This window comes from Engystomops pustulosus, chromosome 1, assembly GCF_040894005.1.
Source record: "Engystomops pustulosus chromosome 1, aEngPut4.maternal, whole genome shotgun sequence".
In the NCBI taxonomy this organism is placed as follows: domain Eukaryota; kingdom Metazoa; phylum Chordata; class Amphibia; order Anura; family Leptodactylidae; genus Engystomops; species Engystomops pustulosus.
This window is the reverse complement of record NC_092411.1, coordinates 237406080-237431313: the sequence shown is the minus strand read 5'-3', so window position 1 is coordinate 237431313 and position 25234 is coordinate 237406080. Positions and strand designations below refer to the sequence as shown.

General features: G+C 40.2%; 1 protein-coding gene across 1 annotated transcript in view; it reads right to left on the bottom strand.

The window, feature by feature from the left end:
* The window catches only part of SLC10A7 (solute carrier family 10 member 7), a 107496-nt gene that overhangs the window by 15840 nt on the left and 66422 nt on the right, over nucleotides 1–25234 (bottom strand). The window contains exons 6-10 of the mRNA XM_072121752.1: nucleotides 13099–13134; nucleotides 12754–12837; nucleotides 4826–4991; nucleotides 3246–3297; nucleotides 1653–1726 (exon numbers count right to left, since the gene is read on the bottom strand). Of these exons, the coding sequence (XP_071977853.1) occupies nucleotides 1653–1726; nucleotides 3246–3297; nucleotides 4826–4991; nucleotides 12754–12837; nucleotides 13099–13134 (412 nt within the window). The remainder of the gene's footprint in view (nucleotides 1–1652; nucleotides 1727–3245; nucleotides 3298–4825; nucleotides 4992–12753; nucleotides 12838–13098; nucleotides 13135–25234) is intronic.

The window sequence follows — 25234 nt, the reverse complement described above, 5'->3', positions numbered from 1 at the left end:
GTCATAGTCTGGTCTGGAAAGGTTGGCGCTACCAGTCATAGTCTGGTCTGGAAAGGTTGGCGCTACCAGTCATAGTCTGGTCTGGAAAGGTTGGCGCTACCAGTCATAGTCTGGTCTGGGAAGGTTGGCGCTTCCAGTCATAGTCTGGTCTGGGAAGGTTGGCGTTATCAATCAGTCTGGTCAGGTTGGCGGAGTCAGTCATAGTCTGGTCTGGGAAGGTTGGCGGTATCAGTCAGTCTGGTCTGGGAAGGTTGGCGGTATCAGTCATAGTCTGGTCTGGGAAGGTTGGCGGTGTCAGTCATAGTCTGGTCTGGGAAGGTTGGAGGTGTCAGTCATAGTCTGGTCTGGGAAGGTTGGCGATATCAGTCATAGTCTGGTCTGGGAAGGTTGGCGATATCAGTCATAGTCTGGTCTGGGAAGGTTGGCGGTATCAGTCATAGTCTGGTCTGGGAAGGTTGGCGGTATCAGTCAGTCTGGTCCGGGAAGGTTGGAGGTGTCAGTCATAGTCTGGTCTGGGAAGGTTGGCAATATCAGTCATAGTCTGGTCTGGGAAGGTTGGCGGTATCAGTCATAGTCTGGTCTGGGAAGGTTGGCGCTACCAGTCATAGTCTGGTCTGGGAAGGTTGGCGTTATCAATCAGTCTGGTCAGGTTGGCGGAGTCAGTCATAGTCTGGTCTGGGAAGGTTGGCGGTATCAGTCAGTCTGGTCTGGGAAGGTTGGCGATATCAGTCATAGTCTGGTCTGGGAAGGTTGGCGGTGTCAGTCATAGTCTGGTCTGGGAAGGTTGGAGGTGTCAGTCATAGTCTGGTCTGGGAAGGTTGGCGGTATCAGTCAGTCTGGTCTGGGAAGGTTGGCGATATCAGTCATAGTCTGGTCTGGGAAGGTTGGCGGTGTCAGTCATAGTCTGGTCTGGGAAGGTTGACTGATATCGCCAACCTTCCCAGACCAGACTATGACTGACACCTCCAACCTTCCCAGACCAGACTATGACTGACACCGCCAACCTTCCCAGACCAGACTATGACTGATATCGCCAACCTTCCCAGACCAGACTGACTGATACCGCCAACCTTCCCAGACCAGACTATGACTGACTCCGCCAACCTGACCAGACTGATTGATAACGCCAACCTTCCCAGACCAGACTATGACTGGTAGCGCCAACCTTCCCAGACCAGACTATGACTGATACCGCCAACCTTCCCAGACCAGACTATGACTGATATCGCCAACCTTCCCAGACCAGACTATGACTGACACCTCCATAGTCTGGTCTGGGAAGGTTGGCGTTATCAGTCATAGTCTGGTCTGGGAAGGTTGGCGGTATCAGTCAGTCTGGTCCGGGAAGGTTGGTGGTATCAGTTATAGTCTGGTTCGGGGGGCGAGATTAATGCATAAAGCTGGAAAAATGTTAGTATGACCTCTTGGTTCTATTGGTTTATCATACTTCATGGTTAATTTCCTTTAACATGACCCAATTTAGGTGGTAATAAATAACAACTCTGAGGTGTTCTATATTCAGGCAGTCTCTGGGTTATGTACTTGTATCTTTATCAAAATTGATGAAAAGAAAATATGGATGTTGCCTGTGGTAACCACTCATGTTACAGCATCATTTCTGAATAATAAGTTATGTAAGAAGTTAAACTTACCTAACGTGAGCGATTTATGGGTTGAACAAAATACTATTGCAACTGTGTCTGCTGGTGTAAAGCCGGTGTTCTTACTGCAAGGAAAAAAGGAAACGTATCATTACAAACTCCTTGTTATTTGCATAGGATTAAAAGGATTGTCCAGGATGGCCAATTGTGGCCTCCAGCGTCCAGCCATCTTTATACAAACAGCAAATGACCAATGTGACCAAATACAAACGGCAATGTGACATCACTGCTGCAGCCTTTACATACAAACAAAGGCCGGTTGTGATGGGAGCAGAGAGCACAAAGGAGCTGTGCACCTCTCTGCTCCGATGAGAGAGCAGAGACACAAGTTCCGCTTCGCTTTATATTTTACTGATGTGTGTCCATCCTTCACAACCCAATGATTGTTACGATACCAATTATTCTTCCTATGACTATGACAAAAGTTAGCACATGGTTCCATTGAGTTACCCCAGTTCTCTCTGGAGCATGTCTACTAGGCCTTGCCGAAGTGGTAAACAAACCCCGCAAAAGTTAGTTACTTCCACAATCGTATCAACCCCAGCTAGACAACTATAATAGTATTTGTTTAAAAGTTTTATGAACCTCAAGTTTATACATTTGGATGGCAAACAAACAAGCCCTCACAGAATGAACTTGACCATTGACTTTCTTTTTTGTACTGTATATACTATAAAGAAAGGGTTAATAGAAGTTCATTAGCAGGATATCTGAAATCCGGAATTATGTCATTACAAACTACAATTTGTCCCACAAAAAACTAGACCGCATAGAGCTTTAGGGATGAAATAAACGTAAAAGGTTATAATTTGTAGGTGGTATTGACAGAAAAAAATCTTGGCTATTGCAGTGAAAAGAGTGTTTGGCAGTAAAATGGTAGATTGTTTTGGTATAATTTCCTTGTAAACAGGCTGACCAGCTGCATACAATGCCAATCTTTATAGAAGTTGACCCATGGCCGAATACCCAAGTAGGTCATTGGTGAAACAGTATCCCTGCCTTACAAGAATTTCCTATAAGCATATGTATAACATGCAGTTACACAAGTTTCATGTGCAATCTTGGCCTTTTATCCAAGTTTGCACTGACCCTTATCTGACTGACCGCAAAGGAAAAAACACCTGTAAATTATAAGCTTTCCTTTAGTTTATTATACAAAAGTTATATAAACTTATTACCCCCCCCCCCCAAGTTCTAAATAATATTCAATTGCAGACCTTCTCCAGCAGTTCTTCTAGTTAAAAAAGATATTTAATCTTGAGGGGAAAATGGCTACAAAATTTTGCAAGATATCAGCAGATTTAGAAAAGTCATCCAAGAACAATATATATTATTTTTTAGCTGTATGCAGCATGTGGCTGCGGCTCTACAACATCCATTTAACCAAAGGCTATTTCATCCAAAAGAAAATATTTTCATTTAGAAACATACAGTGACATCTTTTTGTGCCATCTAGATATGTTGTGTTATGCCAAAAATACTACTTAGCTACTAAGATGAAAGTAGTGCACCTGGTCAAATTGTATGTCACTTTTGAAGTTTGCTGGTGCAGATACACTAAAAATAATCAAAGATGGGGCTTACCTAGTAGAAAACAGGAATGTTAAAAGCATAAATGCCAGCTGGATAAAAAATACTGAAAGAGAGAGAAAAGAGATGTTATGAATAATTTGAACAATTCAAAGGCTAAATACAATACATCATCTATCAACTGTGAAGATACAGCTCGATTATACAGTACCAAATACCAATGCTACCTGGTACGCTTGTAGATTTATTTTACTGTGTACTCATTATACTGGAGGTTATATGCGATTAACCTGTTTACATCAATAAAAATATTGGAACAGAAATACAACACATATACTGTGCCTAACTAAAGAGAAAGTAGCAGTGTAATTCAGTAATGAGTATTGCCATCAGGAATTCTGGGCAGAATGGAGAGAACACTATACTAGCATTTATTCTACGGAGATCACAAACCTTCCCGAAATACATAATGGATAAAGTGAAACCTGGCATTCATATTTATATTAGGGACAGCAAAGAGCACAGCTATGTGATGAGAATATGCCCCAGTGCTGCAGGTCCAGCAACAGTCCAGAAATATAAATGCATTTTCACAGTCCTGCTGCTACCAACATCATAGATGTATATGATTAAGCAGCTCCCCTGGGTTGCTTCCTAACAGGGCCTGTGGTCTTGCATGTATAAAACTGCTGAAAAATGCCCTTCAAATGGAATCAGTCACCAGATTCATATGGCAGCTGTTTAAAGCATAGTGCCAGAAATTCTGATTATAGTTGTGTATGAGTTTTTCTTCCTTATACTATTAATATAATCACACACTATGAAATGTAGATGGACTGAGCATTAAAGTGTAAACTTTCTCTAGTACTTGATTCACGAGCTGCCAAATCCCTCTCCCAAGCCAACTCATCCCTGTCTCTTTAGTTATTTCATGGGATTGTTCCAAGACTAACGTATTACCTATTCACAGGAAAGGTGATAAGTGTTTGACCATGTGGGAACTCTTTCATCTTCAGCAAGCCATTAATATTTAAAGGAGTATTCCCATCTGGGTATTTACATTTAATTTAATTAATCTACCATACATCTACACATTTTTTTCAATTGGATGTTAATTAAAAAATGTACCGGTGTGAAAATGTAGTCATGTTTTTCCTTAGAGCTGTCCTTGGACACAACCACCGCTTCACTCTTCCAGAATGCACTATTGAGCCCTGCCTGACCACCTGGATACAGCATGCAGTACCTTCTGGCCATTTCATATGCAAAAACTATTTGTTTTTTTGGGCATTCTCTCCATCAACAGTGGTCGCATCCAAGAACCAAAGTTATGTTTGCAAGGGACAACAAGGCTAAATTTATGGTAAATTTTCTTCACACGGGTACATTTTTAAAAATAACATTCAAGTGAAGAAACGTATGTATAAGGAAGATTAATTCATTTGAATGTCAATGCACAACATGGCCCCGTTTTCATGACCAGTGGGGATAAAAACAGTCAGAGCCCACGATCTGACAGAAGTTTAGTATGATCCTTTTCATGCAATACGGTAATCAGATTTTAACACAGAAATGATAAATGCTGAAAGACATTGAAAGAAACATGTAAAAAAAGAGTTTCCTAGTGCACTTACTGATAAATACAATAACAACCAGACTGAATTTGTCCAAGTCAATATTTGGGTTAGAAAATGTATCACAAAAGGTTGTGTAGATGATCATGAGAAGGACACAGCTGCTAATGGCACCAAATGGAGGCTTCTTCCTCTCCAACCAGTCCTTGATGTACCTCCGCACAATCTGGAAAAGAGGAGCCAACAGGTTGTCTCTTTCAGAGCTTGCTCTACATGGAAACGCAAAGTGAACTTGACAGCAGAAAGACATAAAGAGGAGTGAATAATTCCAATGACTGCCACAGTGGATTTCAAAAGCTTCCCAGCCGCTGCCGTCTTATTCTGGGGAATTTAACAATTTTAGTGCAACTTCCACTGGGCACCTATAATGAGAGTATATTTTCAAATGAATCAAATCTATCCTTAATTACGTCAAATGTTCTTTGCCGGCTGTCACCGAGACAAGCCCATTAAGACTCCCTGATGTTTATCTCCTCTGCTGATACTAATGGATGTGTGTAATTATCACAATCCCTCTTGCATCAACAGACAATTCTGAGTGCAACTTCAGGAACCTTAAAATTGTGACATCTTCAGGAATTTCATGACGGCAGATAATCGAAAGTGATCCATGGAACACGTTAATATTTAAAAACGCCAGGAATGCGCCAGAAGTTTTTAATTAAATTATAACTTATGCTTGAAAAGCAAAAGTGTATGTGCTGGGGGAGTTTAAATAATTCAAAGTCGGAATATCTAGAGTTTTCATGAATCTAAAGATAAATGCCATTTGATTTCTTTCTTTCTCCCCCCACCTGAAAAAAAAATTCATGCAGGAAGAATTAATCATCACCTGAGTAATTAATTAAGGGGGCGGCGGGATGTAATGACTTTAAAAAGTGAGAGAAGAACGTTATAAGTTGTGAATTGTTTATGGGAGATGGTGGAAACCTTTTCTAATTCAAGGATTAGAGTAAAAAGTGAAAATTACACAGAATTTAGGATGTCGTGTGGGCGTTCTACAACGCGACATGCAGCCGACACTGTGCAGGCAGCAATGTATTTTTTGCTCAGCATGTGTCACATACACATTAAAATGAGTGGGCACCTTTATAAAAAAAAGCTACCTGCAGAGCGGGGCGAGCGGGGAGCGTGGATCTACGCTCCTCTCTAATAATGTATCAGCGCAACATGCAGTAATAAAACATGTAATGAACAATTTCATAGCTGCACAAGTGATAAGATACAGAATTGTGTGCGGCTGTTATATGCGATTATTACGAATTGCAAGTTCTCTCTGACGATGATCTTTTTTTAAATAAAAAATTGAAAGAATCACAAGACCACCGATGCCATGGATTGGGCAAAAACACGTAGCACGTGACCACTGAGGCCAGAAATTAGGCAAAAAAATTTAATAAAACATTTAATCGGACATGAAGACTGGGAATTGATAAAAATAAAATAAATATCACTTGACCACTGAGGGCAAAGATTGGGACAAAAAAAAAAAAATAGCACACAACCACTGAGGCCAGAGATTGGCCAAAAAAAAACACATAGGAGACAAGTAGCCACTGTCTTCAGGAGGTTACCCTACCGGCACACATCCTTTTCACGGACTGCAATCAATAGACCCAAGCATCAACGGCATGTGTAATCCGCTCACCCATCACCCATCAATGACAGTAGAAAAATTGCTCAAACCACTCAGAGCTGCTCTGAGTTTTGTAGCTTGGACAGTTGGCTCAAAAATGGGAAAAAGAATACAACGGCCGTGTGTAAGCCCTTAAAAATGCATGGTGACATGTTTCATTCATTGAAACAAAAAAATAGAACACAACAAAAGACCCCCTAAAAACTTTTGAGGGAAATCTACCATCAAGCTCTAGAGCAATAAACCAGGGGCATTCATATATCCAGGCACTGTGACTGTGGTAATCTTCTTATATCTGTTATCTATGGCCTCCTTCCTTCTAAAATCAAGCTAATGAGCTTTGAGGGATACTGGGCTGCTATCAGAGCCTCTACATGCTGCAGAATCTTGGGCTGTTATTCTGTCTCTGCTTTCTCAGCAATTCCCTTTTTCTGCCCCATGTAAGCTCCCAGCAGAAGAGGAAGTTTCAGCACACAGTGGAAGGGTAAGTGCTCCTTGCACACTGTAACACCCTGTGAAGCTACTACTGCATGGAGTGGCTCCAGTAGCCCTTTAAGTTAATTAGCATAATTTAAAAAGTTAAAAGGAAGGAGGCCATAAATGACACATATAAGAAGATTACCACATTCAGTGTCTGGACCTATGAGTAAGTGTCCCTCATTTATACATATTTGATTTTAATGGTAGATTTCCTTTAACTTATCCTACCAGCACAGGGTATTTTCCTAGAAAAACACATTTAACTTTTGTACGTTAATGGAAAGTCTTATTATTTGGTGTGATCCAGTAGAAGTCATACAAATCTCTGCATGCTCACATGTCTGCATGAAGTCTAGATTTTTTTATATTAAAATCAATAATTGGGGGGTTGTATTGAGTGATTTAACAGCCATTATTTATCAAATGTTGAAGTTGAAGCAATAAAAGGCAAGGTAAAGTTCAGACAATTTTACCAGATGGTTAATGAAATGCTATTGTGGAGCCCTAGCCCGAGTACTATAAACAACTTGATGTGCACATCTGAGATATTAAAAAGAATTCAAAAACCTTGGTAACCATGTCCAAGAAAATATTATTCCAAAAGCCAAAGTCAAAGAATAGCAGGTGGAGAATAAAAAAAGGAAAAATCCTACCCTATTGCCAATAGTTTAATATACTTTTTATTTTAAGTATGTAGTTAAACCTTAAATCAAGTTTTTTGGTTACAGTTTTTATAAATGTTTTAATTATTTTAGATTTTATTTAGTACAATATCCTGAAATTCTCCCACGGACCATAGGGCTTGATAATAGACTGACACTTACCAATGCCCTCAAAAGGTTAGTCCCCCTATTGATACACACTATGAGGCCCCTTCCACACATGGGCGCGTTATGTGCTGAACTCACATCACGCTCACTGCGAGTGCTGCCTGGATCGCCCGGCCTGAACGCTGCAAACTTAGCGCGTCAGTTCAGTTCTGGTTTGCAGCGTTTGGGATGGGCGATCCAGGCAGCACTTGCTGCGAATGTGATTCAGCTGTGATATCATCTTATGATCTACGTAGATCTTAATGAGCCAACTCCAGTCATTGCTGCTGTAAAGCATGTCACCAAATGCTGAAACTCAAGCTGAAGATGGCAGCCCTTAAAAATATTTTTTAAAAAACATTTTTAAGAAAAAAAATAAAAATACATCAGAAAAAATGTGGAACATTTCGCAATCTGGTTTAAAAACTTAAAATAGTTATTCATTATAGCTTCAAATCTCTGCAAAAAATAAAATATTGCATTTATTATATTTCAGGACACCAAGGTAACCCAGAAGACCCCAGGCCTTTAATAGGGTATGATGGGTTACCATGATTCTTCCAGTATAAACAAAAAACATTCTGCTCCACTATTTATTCCAGTTTTGTGGATGGAGAATGCAATAGACTTTTGACAAAAATGTGAAACAAACATTAGCCAAAAAGTTTACCAGAAGATGACATTTTCAGTACTTGTCAATTTTCAAAGCAGCCCGTTCTGAGAAGTTTTTGCTTTTGGAATTGGCTGACGTCCGAGAGAGCTTCTCATACCATATAGAAGTATATCAGCATGACAAACATCAAACTATATCATTACTTAGTAAAGACTTCTTACACCCATGCTGCACTAGGGGCCTGTGTTTGCCCTCCCTGCATGTAAAAACAGCTGCTGCTGCCACAGCCATACAAAAGATTGGCTCAAGCCACCAAACTGGCAACTCGCTCCTAGAGCCCACACAAGGGTTAATCACTGGCCGGGTAACTAGAGAATGCATGAATGATAATGTGCAGACATGCTTTTTATTACTTATTCATGGAAAACAGTGGGTTTTGGTGTGCTTCTTTGAAAAATGTTCAAACTGGTAGAATATACGGGCGCACTGTGAAAATACCAGGTCATTAAGATTTAATCATAAATTGCTCTTTAATATAAAACATAAAATAAAGGTCTGTCACAAGCACTTATGTGCAGGGAAGGAGATGGCATGAAAGCGCAAGGGAACATAACACACTGCAGTGACTATCAATAGCTTCACTGGGTGTTGTTTAACCCATGCCCACCTGGAGACTCCCAAATGTCTCTATTTTTGTCCTTTTAATTTTGGGTCAACTGCTGGGTTCTCAATCAAAAGAAACACATTTACCACTAAATTGAAACGAAAGAGATCTCACATATATTTACGTTTTTGGTCTAAAACTTCATACACCTGTCTTTTACATGAATATAATTTTTCACGCTTTTTCTCATTTAGATCAAACATAAAATTTTATTTCTAGAAGTTTAAAACCCTTCATCATGAACAAAGAGCCTTTATACCTCTATACATATGGCAGCCAATGGGATCTATTGATCATATAGGAATTCCATAGGAAACAATATAAAATTAGAGGTACAGTAGAGGCCCCATTCCTTTCAATGTCCAATTTGGCAGAACCAGTTATAGCTCCAGAAGAGTTTAAGGGTACCAAAAAGACCACTACCAGTATTGATGTCGAGGATCTTAAAGGGGTTTTCCCACCAACTTGGCGATCATTGGGGGTCTCAGTGCCGACCCGGACCCCTCGCCGCTCCTCAGACTAATGGCCGCGCATGACCATTCTGCTCCATTAATCTCTATGGAGCTGACAGAGATCGCCAAGTGCAGTGCAAAGTTTTCGCGATCTGCGGGGGTCTCAGCATGGCGGCCCCGTGGACAGGATCTAACTTTGTTTTGTGGGAAAACTCCTTTAACACCTTCCAGATTATGTTTTTTTATGGCTCAGTGTGGCATCATCCACATAATCAACTTTGAAGTGAGAGGAAAACTGGTTGTATAAAGTCATGGAGGCCGTGAGCTCAGCACTGAAGTCAAGCTCTCCCCACTACACCTCTCCATAATTCACCAGGCTTCAGGAGAGACAGTGATTATGCAGTACAGCCAATGAGGCGGCCTGAGGAGTGGAGAGCGTGATCTCAACGCTGAGCTCTCCCCTCCAAGACTTTACATCTCACTTCAAAGCTGATTTTCTGGATGATGCCACCACACTGGATCATGAAAGAAACATGCTTGACAACACACTGGTAATGATTTATTAGCTACATTTCTGCTAGATGCTTTTCACATCTACATTGTGGCAAATGCTGGATCCTGAGTATAACTCATGAAAAGGCACAGGAAGATCCCGACTAGGGTTGCTCCTACTTTTTTTTTACCAAAATTGCACTAGTCTAATCAATGGAATGAAAACAATCTTTTTAACTCTTAAAACTTAAAGAAGAAAAAAAAATGATTAAAATCTGTAACCTAAGCAGTGAAAATAAAACAATAAAAAAGTAGCAACTAGAATTAAACTACTACAAGTGCAAAGCAGCATTAAAACCAACACACTGGTCATAAAGGCGTTAACAATATAATAATAAATAATAATAATTTGTTGAAGCCTCTAAAATAAAGGTCGCTCAAAGTTGAACTAAAAGGGCTTATTAAGAAGTTATATTCAGCTACAGCAAAAAGCAAGAAAATAACAACTTGTGTCCGTATGCATATGATCTAGTGAAAATAATTTCTTATAATCAGAAAAACTCCTAATATAACATACATATTAATGGTGCAATGTGATTCAACTCGCTTGTTCTGAATATACTCACAAATATGTCGCCCGGATTACTATTTAATATTGATGATCTGAAAACTAATTAAATATGCATGATGTTGGACTAACATTGCTGGTGACATCTGCAGAGCTTTGAGCAAGAGGCCGTTCATTAGACACCTCTAGAGAATAACTTGGATGTGTTCAGAATCTGATCTGTCACCCACAATTTTATCTGAGAGTCTCCTCTTGTTTGCCTATTGACCAAAGCGGCGCTGCCTTTACTGGCGACTGTATGCAGCCTACTTATGTATTCTACAGGAAAACCACTGTATATAGTACAGCTGTTACCGAAACACCACGGAATAATACTGGTTCTGCTCCCAGCTAGATTATCCTTACTACATCATTTTCACTCTTATTACCTGGAAATCTACTCAAGTAACCCGTTACAGATTTTAGTTTACCCCACATCTCTTAGAAAGTAACATAGCAAATAATAAAGACATTTTCTTAGGCTTTGTATTTGTATGGTTAGCTAGTGACTACTATGGACCATTAGGATTGCAGTCTGGGAAATGGGATTTTCTTGATCGGAGCAGATCGTCTCCTGCCCTTCAGACCATAGGGTTTAAAGGACATCTACCATCAAGTTTTACTTATGGTAGACATATAATAGAAGTAGTCCTGAGGAGCATAGTTCCTCAGGAACTTCTGAGAAGGACAACTCTACAGTCCACTTTTGGGAAAATATAGAGTTATAGAAATTATGCTAATCAGTTGGGGATGCTCCGGCTACGTCCCTAGTGCGCCTCATTCACTTCTCCATATGATACAAGTCCCACCTGTCCACAGTGCATAGAGCTGCTGACATGGGGGACCAGACAGAACTTGTATCGTAATGGGGAAGTGAATAAATTATAACACAAGGCGCACTGAGGCGTTTCGGTGACGTAGCTGGAGCACCCCAGGCTGATAAGAGTTATAATAAAAGAAGTCCTGAGGAGCTTAGTTTCACAGGAACTTCTTAGTAGGTCACATCTACCATCACTAAAACTGATCACTATCCCTACAGTTTAAGCTCAGCTATCTCTGACACTCATTTAAACACGCTGGAATACTGGAGATAGCGGATCAGTGTTTGGCAAACATTTTTTTTTTTTCTTTTAAATCTTCATTTACTGAGAACTGGTCCATTCCCTGGATTGCTGGGAACATTGTTCTAGTGATTGGTGGGGGTATTTGGACCCTCAGCAATTCAATTTTTATCTCCTATACCAGTGGTGGCGAACCTATGGCACGGGTGCCAGAGGCGGCACTCTGAGCCCTTTCTGTGGGCACCCAGGCCATCACCCCAGCATGAAGTTCACCAGACAGGACTCAAAGAATCTGCCTGCAGAATCTTCCTACAATGATAGGGGAATTTGCCCTCCTCCTTTCAACTGGGTTGGTGTCCTTGGGAGGCTGAAGGATTGAAAGTTGTCAATGAACAAGGAGAAATAAATTATTGCTTAAAGTGCTGCGCTGGCACTTTGCAATAAATAAGTGGCCTTTGGTTGAAGTTTGGGCACTCAGGCTCTAAAAGGTTCGCCATCACTGTCCTATACTGTGGATACACAAGTCCAGCTTCTGAATTCCACCAGTTAAAATATTTATTTTAACCGTTAAATATGTAACTGATAAAAAATGTTATATTTTTAACAGATGAAATCATAGAATCGTAGTAGTAAAAAAGGTTACAAAAAGACATGCGTCCATCAAGTCTATCAGTCCATCAATTAGCCCAAAGCAAATGACATCAGCCTTTTGAATATTGTAGAATTTTAATTGGTGGATTTCTAGGAAACTGGACTGGACACAAGAGTGGCCGTATTTATGAATTCCACCTGGTTGATTGCTATGACGAAAAGGTGAGCTGACTCTCTGTCTTTTGTCCTATCCTCTGGATAGGCAAGGTCTTGCAAGCCTGGCACATTGCCTTCATTTTATGCCATGTTACCTTCTGACTAAATTATGTATACTGTACAATCTTTTAAACATAAATATCATATTCTGATAGTTAACAAGTCGGTCCCTAACCCAACTCTCCCAGTGCAATATAATTGAATGGCACGGCACAGAATGTGGGCACCCAACATATTGAGCGGACATACAAGCAGCATCAAATAATAAATTGTAAATTGTAAGCAGTTCACATAACATGGGACTTACCTGGCCGATGATCAGTGGAACCACAACAGTCATAAACAACTGAGAGAAAATGGAGGTAAAGGGCACTGACGAGGATGATCCCAACTAGAAGAAAAACATCAACTTAAACCCAATGTCTATGGAGAGACTGACATCTGTTTGGATATTTGATCAAATTTATTGATTTTTTTTCTGTTCATATTTTAAATCAGTGCAGAGATGGAAACATCAGATGGGAAGTGGAAAAAGAAAGTGGCCTAGATCATGTTTGTACAAGTTTCAATAGTTAGAGGTTACTGATGAATGGGATATGGAATGTTCAACATGTAGTAAACAACACAAAATATGAACGTATATACAACTTACAAATAAAAGCAGCAGCATTGGGGTCACAACAATACCCTAAAATGAAAAAGAAATAAGTGTTACAAGATGCTTCTTTTCCCATTAGGCATAAATCAAGGACAGTAGCACATAATTTGACATGTATTAATAGTATAAAAATGTAGAAATGGGTTTAGCACTGTATACATAGCAACTTACATTTCATCTTTCCATAAATCTAAGACCGCTTACACACTAGCGAGTTTTATGCGTCCAACTCGCAGTGAGTGCTGGCTGGATCGTCTGACCCGAACACTCGGAACTGAATGGTTATGGCGAGTTTAGTTCAGAGTTAATCAGCGTTTGAGCAAGACTCACCATATGGTGTAATTTTTTGCGGGATGAGCTGATGTTTTCAATGCTACTATTTTGGGGACTGTACATTCTTTTGATCAATTTTTATTAAGAGTTTTAGAAGTTACAAAATGACAAAATAAAAGGGGCAATTCGCTCATTTGGCCACAATATTCCATTAAGCAGTTCAACACCTCCAGCAGGACATTATAGATCAGGCTGGATGACAGGCCTGAGAGTCTAATATAGTCTCCCGGCTGTCATAGTAAGGCTATATACTAGAGGGGGCTGGCAGGCTATATACTAGAGGGGGCTGGCAGGCTATATACTAGAGGGGGCTGGCAGGCTATATACTACAGGGGGCTGGCAGGCTATATACTACAGGGGGCTGGCAGGCTATATACTACAGGGGGCTGGCAGGCTATATACTACAGGGGGCTGGCAGGCTATATACTACAGGGGGCTGGCAGGCTATATACTACAGGGGGCTGGCAGGCTATATACTACAGGGGGCTGGCAGGCTATATACTACAGGGGGCTGGCAGGCTATATACTACAGGGGGCTGGCAGGCTATATACTACAGGGGGCTGGCAGGCTATATACTACAGGGGGCTGGCAGGCTATATACTACAGGGGGCTGGCAGGCTATATACTACAGGGGGCTGGCAGGCTATATACTACAGGGGGCTGGCAGGCTATATACTACAGGGGGCTGGCAGGCTATATACTACAGGGGGCTAGCTGGCTATATACTACAGGGGGCTAGCTGGCTATATACTACAGGGGGCTAGCTGGCTATATACTACAGGGGGCTGGCTGGCTATATACCACAGGGGCCGGCAGGCTATATACCACATGGGACTGGCTGGAAATATACTGGGAGGCTGTGACCAATGCATTTCCCATCCTCGGCTTATACTGAAGTCAGCTTATACTCGAGTATATACAGTAAACTTCCCAATATTTGTATAATAACGGTGTTCATACCAAAGAACAACAATCTGTTCATGAGATATCTTACTTTACAGGAATTAGTATCCAGATCCACTGGACCAGATATTGAATCTTTCAGAGTAATAACGTTGGTGAGGCATTAAAAAAAAAAAAAAAAAAAAAAAAAAAAAAAAAAAAGGATTTCGTTTGCCCAATTACCCTAGACCAAAATGCTCCCAAATTAGGACAGGACCAAATACATTGAAGAAAATCTGCCTCCTCCATAAAGAAACTTTCCATACCAGCACCTTTCAATAATAAAATATCTATTCAATCGTGAAATAATTTTTTTCTGTGCTTGACATTTTGTGATATTTCCAAACATTCCCGCTGTTCCATTTTCAATCTATAATTATCAATAGATTGCAAAGCGGTATACATGCTACATGTGCCAATCTCTGTGTCCTTCAATGGTTCCCACAAACTACCCAACAAAACTAACCCCTCCCTATTTACCACCAGATTACAAACTGTAATCCCCTCCTTCCTGAATCCAGTAGGACAGATCAGGAATAGTGGCCACTTCTGGAAAATGCACATTGTGACAAAGTGGAGTAAAGTTCAAAACCCCAGATAATCTCTTCAAATAAACCAAACCGTGGTGCAATAATTCACAATAATACTGGTTTTACAGCAATCTTGGTCAGTACTCTGATTCCTCAAGATATGCCGTGTGTGTGTCTACAGAGAAGAAAACTGGTGAACAATGCAGAATATACGGTAGGTATATAGTGGTTAGAAGGAGAATTAATACTCATGTATAAAACAACTGAAATACCAGAAGTGTAGGTAAATAGATAAGATTAGAGATGAGTGGACCTGAACCTGAATTTCAATACGTCCGGGTCATGCGAGGTGCACCCCAACTGCTCATCTCTACATCAGATGCTAGTTGTGTCACATGTTGCCTTACTAGAGCTTCACTAACTGTACAGTCACATAAGTGCTCTGCTGATGAGGCAGCATTTACTTGCAAAACGAAATACAGAGGTTCATGTCAGCAGCTTCACCCACAAGAATTTCACGGTTTGGTTTCAATGGCTTAAAGACTGGCAATGCATTTGGTGAGCTGACATTTTTATGCAAACTTCAGCTGGAGTGGGGTGAGGCTGAATGCCATTCTGACAATATACATACATTCCCTGGAGAAAAGATTCAAGTCTCACCATCTGGCAGTGCGATGGACAAATCTGGTTTAGATGGATGCCAGGAGAATGTCTGACACCAGAATAATAAAGTCCATTAGATAAAGCTTACAGCGAACCTGTCACCAGGAAAAGGCAGTGTAAACTGAAAGCAACATATTATAGAGCAGGAGAAAATGAGCAGATTATTATATAGATTTGTGAGGAGGAATTTAGTATAACTTGTATTTTATACGCTTAAATCTCTGGTCTGTTGTGAAGACATAAGGCAGTCCCATCACTGACTGACAGCCCTTCACTTATCAGTGGACACAGTCACTGATATAGCCCACTACCTGTCCTCTCAACAAAGAGAAGATATTTAAGTGCAGAAAATAAAACCTGCCGTATATATATAACATTTTTCTCCTAAAACCTCTATATTAATCGTCTCAGTATATGCTCAGGGGAGGTAGGGGATGGATGCCATACAGCTGCATCAGTCCCGAATAGCCTCTAATGAAGTCCGCTGAATATATGCAACATATTCTTAGGACAGAAGCGAAGAGAAGGTCTCTGCCAGTATAAGTCTATGGACATGTTTAGCGTGTACACCAGGACCTTACCTGATTTGGATCCTGAATCAGCAGGTCAGTTAGTACTGTGGATTCTTAATGCAGATATCAAACTTTGTAAAAAGTTGAACTTCTGCTCCCCCACAGTAAATTCTGCAGCAATTACTTCCCCTCTCCATGGCCTTAAAGTGATAATGATTCAAAATGTGTGGCTCTTCAACAGTTGTGAAAGGAAAACTGGCCCCATGATTTCCAACCCTAAATTGTTAAAAGTCTTTGAAAAAGTTGTAGAAAATGCTGATAAACTAATGGGGTCCCATGAATAGTATATTCATACCAGGAAAATTTTACATTTTTGTTGAAGACATCACTGATCCATTGTCCAAGCCAGAAATGGAAAGGGGAAATCAATAGTAATGTAAGAGTGCATTCCCACATTCTGGTTTTAGGATGACATTTTATAAACCCAAACCAATGAGTGCACTGAAAAAATAGAGAAACAGACCCTTGTCTTTTATACTGGTTTTGGCTTCTAAAATGACATGTCAAAACCTAAACATGTGACTGAAAAGTAACAATACAAGACGTATTTTCCAGGCTCATAACATACATTTCTTTTTTCCTTTTTTGACACTGAGAAACACATACAGGTGACAGTAATAGTAAGATATGAATTATTGAAATGAAGCAAGTGTTTATACTACATCTGTACCCAAGAGAAAGTTGTCACTCAGATCTCCACATACCCACGAGTGACAACATGACTCAGGTTACGATCCTCAACATTAGTTTATATCTACAAAACTGTAGATTCCGAATATTGGGAGATTAATAGGGTGAAGGCTCCATTTTTTTAAAACTGCCCTGCAATTTTTTCTCTTTTTTATTTTTATAAAAGAATCACTATTTACAATGTAACTTTATCGCCACAAAAAAAAAACACATTGCTAGATTTATACGGGCTGCATTGGAAGTATCAGATGCCTTTTAGGTTATGGTTAGGCATCTATATTTGTAAAGTTTATGTCATCCTTTACAGAAGGAAGTACGGTAGCTACAGAAAAATGAAGAAATAATTTACAGTTAACAATTTATTGCAAATTCAGTATCAGATGAAGGGTGAGGCAGCACTTCAAAGAAAATCCAGTTGGAGCGGACACTAGCATAAACAGGCAAGAGTAAGAAAACTACATGGAGAAGCAACTATATATTTATTACCTAACAAGTTTATAACATTCTTCCACCAGTATTCTTACAATTTATAACCTATATACGGAGGACAGAAGAGGTAAAAGTCCAGCTTGAGAAAAGTCTCTGAGATGAAAGCAAGTGGTTAAGAGGATACACACTCATACACAATAGGACCTTATAGTATACATCACATTCCAGATTATTATGCAAATTATATTTCTCTGATTTTCCTAAATGATTGATGCACATGACACTGATTGATATCAATTATATATAGTATAATAAAAGTCATCACCTGTTAGAGTATAAATCGAATTTTATTGAAAAAACCTCCCAATAATAAACAGTTTATTCTTCAAAATTAAGGAAAAACTCAAAATGCAGTTCCAAATTATTGTGCAGCAGAGTTTCAAAACATTTTGTAGGTTGTAAAAAACTGAAAATGGTCGGTTATTGAATTTGCAGCATTAGGGGATCACATTCACTGAAATCAAAAACATCCAAGCCAGGCCAAGCTACACGGTAACATAGGAAGCCTCCTTTGAAATCACTTTCCCAATTCTTGCATCCATTGAACTTGTTAGTTTTTGGAGAGTTTCTGCTTGAATTTCTTTGCAATAGCCTCCTAGAGCTGCTGTCAGCTATCAGCCTACTAGTATGTTTTGGAGTGTGGGAGGAAACTGGTGGACCCCCACGCGAACACGGAGAGAACATACAAACTCTTTGCAGATGTTGAACTGGGTGGGAATTGAACTTCGGACCAGAACTAGGCCCTTCTGCATGGCCCTTGAAGATATATTTCTCTTCTAATTGGACATAAAGGGGTCATCTATCTTATTTCCCCCTTCTCTGCGCTCTTTTTGCGCTTGTGGTGAGTCTATTTTTTGCATCTCATTTGTCAGTCGTTTTGGCTCTTTGTCAAATGCAGTTTTTTTTTTCCGCCTTATTATTATCATACCATTGCCTTTCCTAAGCATGGTCAGGGCTGGTGTGTTATTGTGCAATTATTTGCGCCAATATAGGTGCAATAGTATAATAAATTGAGTAGCAATATAATGACAAATGGGGTGCAAAAACACACAGCAAATTGAGGAATAACATTTCAAAAAAGTACAAAATAGGTGCAAAACAGCCATTATGCAGCAAAAAGGTGCAAACACCAATGGAAAAAAACGATAAGTGACCCCAAAGTATACCGCTTAGTCTGTAGGATCTAGCACACCTGATAATGTGTGCAACTGTTAGTCCCCTGTAACCTAGCATTAGTAAAATTCTATTTATACACTAATGGGTGATGACTTTTGTTACACCAACTGTTGTTTGCATCGACCATTTAGGAAAATTAGAGGGAAATATAATTTGCATTATAATTAGTAACATGGTGTATATGATGCATGTATGACACAAGGAACCAGCTCTTCCTTGTGGAACAACAGCGCCAATCAAGATAAAAAGTTTGAAAATTGTGACACCACTTAAGGCACACCAAGGTCACATTGCGCTGGGGCCTATTGCTGCTAGATGCTACTACATGACATGCCCTGGTATTGGGCAGATTATAATTTTCAGGGAGATACAAGAGCTCCGTAATGGCTCATTCCGATTTGTGCGGTCTGCATGCTATCAGTTTTTTTTTTCTATGGGTCTGTTCACACATACATTTTTTTCACGAATATTTAGTGGAGTAAAAGCTGTGACAACTAATTTGTATGCAGTGGTTTGATGATTCAGTCCTACTCAGGTAACATGACTTAGGGGAAAAACGACAAAGCTGAGGGGACAGACCACATCCCAGAATACAAAGGTCCTGCCCCTATTAATCGGTTGTAAAGTGTGTGTCGGCCTAACCCTGCCCTGGCAGTATATCCATGTGCACTGAGAGTATATTTACACCTCCTTCACCAAATGATTATCTGTCCTTCTAGATGCAAGGTCATCACCATCACAGTTAAGTCATTTGCAAAGCTGAGCTTTCCAACAGCAATTGTGTTGGTGCAAAGAGGCTTCCTTCCATCTCCAGCCTGCTGAGGAACTTTCAAGAAATCCATTTACACCTTTGATGTGAAAGACTACTGAAATATATTTCAGGGGTTTTAGCAGTGTTAAAAAAAATAGAAACTGAAGATTTAGCAATGATAGAAATATTGGGAATCAATCCATCCAGATCTCCGCAAATGCATTTCTATGCATTTGAGAAACATTGCAATGTAATGTGAAATATTGATGTGGGGTCATTCCTTGTTTATTTATAGGGAATACTTTGGATCAACTTTAACTGCTGAAGTAGGGAATACCTTAATTGGATTACTCTGTGTAATATGGGAAATTAGAATGGCAGAAATCACTGATACTAATCCAAGAGGGAAGCCGTGTTTGGTTTAGTTGCATTTTCTTGATACATTGATTTCTGCAGTAAATTTGACTTAAATTGGGATACATTGGTCCTGAATTGCCATTTCCAAAGCAATGAAGTGTTATATATGGCATGACCAAAAACTAGGCCGCATTATGTAGCCGCAGCAAGATCCACATTACCTCCTTTCTCACACCAGCACACCTACTGCCACTGCATTGCTTTCTGGGAATATAAATACGAAATGAGCATATGAAATACCAATACTGTTGAATGGAGAACATTGGAAAAATTACAAAGATCATGTAAATGAAGACCAGTTGTGGCAGCAGACCGCGGCGAGGCAGCGGAGGGCAGCAGACCGCGGCGAGGCAGCGGAGGGCAGCAGACCGCGGCGAGGCAGCGGAGGGCAGCAGACCGCGGCGAGGCAGCGGAGGGCAGCAGACCGCGGCGAGGCAGCGGAGGGCAGCAGACCGCCGCGATACATGGGTGGCAGCAGTTTGATAAACTGTTTATATAGTTAGGTAGGGCAAACTATATCACAGGAAAACAGAACGCTGTTAGAATCAAGATTGGCAAACTGTCTCCTCTCTATACATGTTTTGAAAATCAAACATCCTGACACAAGAGATCTGTCACTGCTACAGGCAATCATATAGCAGGTCACTCTGTCATCATCACTGGACCAATAACTGTAGGGCAGATCCTACACGTATGGCATACAGAAAAAGTATTGTATATCTAAACACTTTTACACTTTATTATAAACCCCCTTTCATTTGTACTCCTGGATAAAAAGAAGAACAAAACTTTATTTTTTACTGCAAACATCTCCAGTTTTAAAATGGAGGAATTTATGGACAGTTCACAACCATGACAAATGTAGACAAAATTCAGCACCTTGATAGAATATGTGGAAACTGTATATACTCAAGTATACGCTGAGACCTCGAATTTCAACACACAAAAAAAATGGGAAAACCTATTTACCTGAGTATAAGCCGAGGGTGAGAAATGCATTTGTCACAGCCTCCCAGTATATAGCCCGCCAGCCCCCTGTAGTATATAGCCCGCCAGCCCCCTGTAGTATATAGCCCGCCAGCCCCCTGTAGTATATAGCCCGCCAGCCCCCTGTAGTATATAGCCCGCCAGCCCCCTGTAGTATATAGCCCGCCAGCCCCCTGTAGTATATAGCCCGCCAGCCCCCTGTAGTATATAGCCCGCCAGCCCCCTGTAGTATATAGCCCGCCAGCCCCCTGTAGTATATAGCCCGCCAGCCCCCTGTAATATATAGCCCGCTAGCCCCCTGTAATATATAGCTCGCCAGCCCCCTGTAATATATAGCCTGCCAGCCCCCTGTAATATATAGCCTGCCAGCCCCCTGTAATATATAGCCTGCCAGCCCACTGTAATATATAGCCTGCCAGCCCACTGTAGTATATAGCCTGCCAGCCCCCTGCAGTATATAGCCTGCCAGCCCCCTGCAGTATATAGCCTGCCAGCCCCATGCAGTATATAGCCTGCCAGCCCCATGCAGTATATAGCCTGCCAGCCCCATGCAGTATATAGCCTGCCAGCCCCCTGTAATATATAGCCTGCCAGCCCCCTGTAATATATAGCCTGCCAGCCCCCTGTAATATATAGCCTGCCAGCCCCCTGTAATATATAGCCTGCCAGCCCCCTGTAATATATAGCCTGCCAGCCCCCTGTAGTATATAGCCTGCAAAAAACAAACAAATGTACTCACCTTCCAATGCCCCCGGCAGGTCCTCTTCTATTGATTGATGGTCTGGTATCTTCTACGTCTCCCCGTGCCGTCCGTCGCAGAGATCGTGAGGTCAGATGCTTGCTGACATCATTGTGCATGCCGATGCCGGTGCACATAGTACTATGTCAGTGAGCGGTTGACAGCACGATCCCTGCAACGGACTGCACGGGGACATGGAGAAGATACCGGAACATCAATGGATAGAAGAGGACCTGCCGGGGAAAGGGGTGGTCGGATGGTGAGTACATAGGGTTTTTTATTCCTTGACTCCGAGTATAAGCTGAGTTTTTCAGCACAAAAACCCTAACTCGGCTTATACTCAGAGTCAACTCGACTATATATGGTATTCACTTTTATATATACTTTGCTGCCCTCCAATGGCTGTGGGACCACAAGGCCAAATTTGTCAGGAAAGTAGCGTTCCATTGCAGAAGCTAATTTCTATGGACAAGCTGAGATTTTAGGACTATATATTTTCAAAATCTAACATCAATTACAAATTTTGTACTATTAGTATTAATTAAATATTGTATAGAACACTTCTTTATTCAATCCAGTAAGACTGTGCAATATATAAATATATATTTACACACACATATATTATATATTATGTGTGTATAGAGAGATAGATACAAAAATAATTGCTGTATTTCACATACCATTCAGAAAGTATCTGAAGCTTCAGAGTTTTTCAATGTAGTTATATCTCAGATGAAGAGCTTCAAAATGGGAAGATCTTGTATTTCATTTTGGCCACAAGGTTGTGCTATGGGGCTTCCATAATTCACCTCTATTGCAATAAAGTATTACATATAACAATGAGAAGATTCTCATTCTAAAGGTGAGAGTCAGGATTCCTCTTAGCGACTTTTTTTTGTTTTTTTATTTCCATTTTCCATGATTGCTTGTTTCCTGTGTAACAAATTGCACTTCATAGTGGTGGTATTTAATATTCCATGCCGTGTACTGGAAAGCGGGGGAAAACAAATCAGTGAAAATGGTCAAAAACCGCATTTGCGCCATTTCTTGTGGGCTTGGATTTACAATAATTAAAACCTGTACAATTTTTTTTCAGATTTTGCCATCTTCTGGCGCTAATAACTTTTGCATAGGACTTTTAGGACTGTAAGCTCGTTTGATCACTTTTTATTGAATTTTTTTATATTTTTCAAAATGGCAAAAAAGTAACATTTTTGACTCTGGGCTCTATTTTCCACTATGGGGTTAAACGCAGTGAAAAATAGATGGATCAGGACACGGTGATACCCAATGTGTTTATGATTTTTACTGTTTATTTATATTTAACTCAGTTGCAGGGAAATGGGGGATTTGAATTTTTATTTAAAATTTTCTTTTGAACTTTTTTAAAATTTTCTTTTTACTATTTTTCAGAACTCCTAGGGTACATTAACCCTAGGTTGTCTGATTGAACCTACCATATACTGCCATACTACAGTATGGCAGTATATGTCGATTTTCATCCTCATTCATTAAAATGTGCAAATCACACATTTTAATGAATTGGTTAAAACAAGACATAGCGACCGACCGCTGCTACCCGACGACGTCACGGTCTCCAATGAGCCATTTTTTTAAAGCCGCCGGCAGCTTTGCAATATGCAGCAATGACTTACCGGCTGTGGACACAGCCTGTGAGCCCTCTCCACGTACCCGCACCCAACGCGTGACGTACTATTACGGCGCGCGTCGGGAAGGAGTTAAGGGGTGTTTGCAGTAAGTACATGTATTTAGTAAACCTGTAGGAGATGAATAGTGAGAGATGGATTTACATAGGGTAATAGAGGCCATACTATGACATCAATTTCTTTTGAAAAAAGAAAAAAAAAAAAAGTTTTCGCAATTTTCAATGGTGGGAAAGACATCAATAGATAAATCTATAAAATTATTTAATTAAGATGATCCAATAGGACACTATAATAGGAGTCAGAAGCCAAAACCAAAAATCTGTCCCAAGAATTCTGGTCTGGGTAAGGGGGTGTTAATGCATTCATCTCTAGGAATCTATCTATGTCACACACAAATACATAAGATTGTAATTGTCTTTTCGGCTTTGCTGGTGGCCCTTTATTATGTTGGCATGGTAAAATCACATTACAGTCTATCTGCAGCTCCAGAGAAGGTGTCTGCCAGAAGTGTTTTCTTTAATCATTTTTTAAATGCTTTCTTACTGTGCCACTTTATGTTAACCCTTAGATGACACCCTATATTTTCCCATAAATGCCAGTTTGCAGACATGCCAGTTTTTATAGTTATTAGTTGTTTCCTAACAAGGTATTTGGAAACAATCTGAATGGGTGACGGTAGCAGGGTTCAATTGCTTCTACTTGAGGAATGAAAACAAATATTTTGGTAATTTTGAAATAGTCAAAATGCATTTTTTTTCTCATATACGAGACATTTCTGATATTTATGACTGTAATGAAGGCAGAAAACTAACAGTCTAACCCAGAGGCATTAAAAATAGCAGGTTTCTAACTCGGCAATCACTCGCCTGTCACTGCTATTAGAGGATAGAAATACTACGGAGAGATGGAAAATTCTGTTTATTTCTGCTTAGGTGACCAATTAATAAAGAGAAAATAGTAATAGTAGAAAACTGTAGCGGAGCTGTCATACTGGGAACAAAGTCACATGATGGCTCACAAACCATACCCACAATACATCATCTGCTGTTGTCTATAGGAACTTAAAGACAATCTACCATTTGATTTCATGCATAATGAAGCAAACATACCTTAAGAATGCTGTAGCTACCCTGATGCAGGCACATATCTTGTTTAATAGTCACATGCCGTCTGCAGGGGTATGGAGAGGGCTCACGGGCAAACACCCACCGGTAACACTATTTTCAATGCATTTGGATTTTTTTTCCCCGCTTCCCAGTACATGGCAAGGAATATAAAATACCATCACTATGAAGTGCAATTTGTTATGCAGAAAACAAGTCCTCATAAAGCTCTTTACATGGAAAAATAAAAAAAAGTTATGGATTTTTGAAGGTGGGGAGTAAAAAATGGAAATAAAAATATGAAAAAGGGGCTCAGCGTTAAAGGGTTAATCTCTGAGCTGAGTGTTTTTGTTGAAAAACAATTATAAAATTACGATAATGGGCTCTGTCACTCCCGTGCCTGGCTTTCTGCTTCTCGTCTTGCACTGCTTTAGAGAATGATGTAATCACTGTGTTGTGCCTGACAGGCAGAAATAATCAAGCACTGCACCATTCCCCAGCTGCTGTGTATGATTGATCCAGCTCAGGTTGATTAGTCCTGTCTGAACTGTTTGGAGAGACCTCTGTACTGTAATTATCAATGTATCAGTGTATTCTCAAGGTATGTTTGGTTCATAATGCATGAAATCAAATGGTAGATTTGTAAAGTAAAACTTCCTGCAGAATGAATATATATATTATATATTCACACACATATATTACATATACACACACACACAAACACTGGTACTTATTGAACTGCCAAGGCGGTTCAATAAGTACCAGTGTTTGTTTTGCCGTCATTTGATAGATGGCAGCACACAATGATAACACCATCAGGAATGCCCTTTGTCGTCAAATTGCAGACTGATTGATAGGTTAGTTTGGATTTGGCAGCCATTTGAGCAAGACGTTTTCGTGATTTTTGCTAAGATAGAAAAAGAGCAGTATCGTTAGCTAATTCGCTTTTTGTTTTTGGATGGGAAAAATGTGACGAGATAAAAGGAAAGTTGGATGCTGTTTATGGGGACACTTTGCTATCTATGACCACAGTTGGATATTGGTTCAACGAATTTAAACGTGGGCGAACA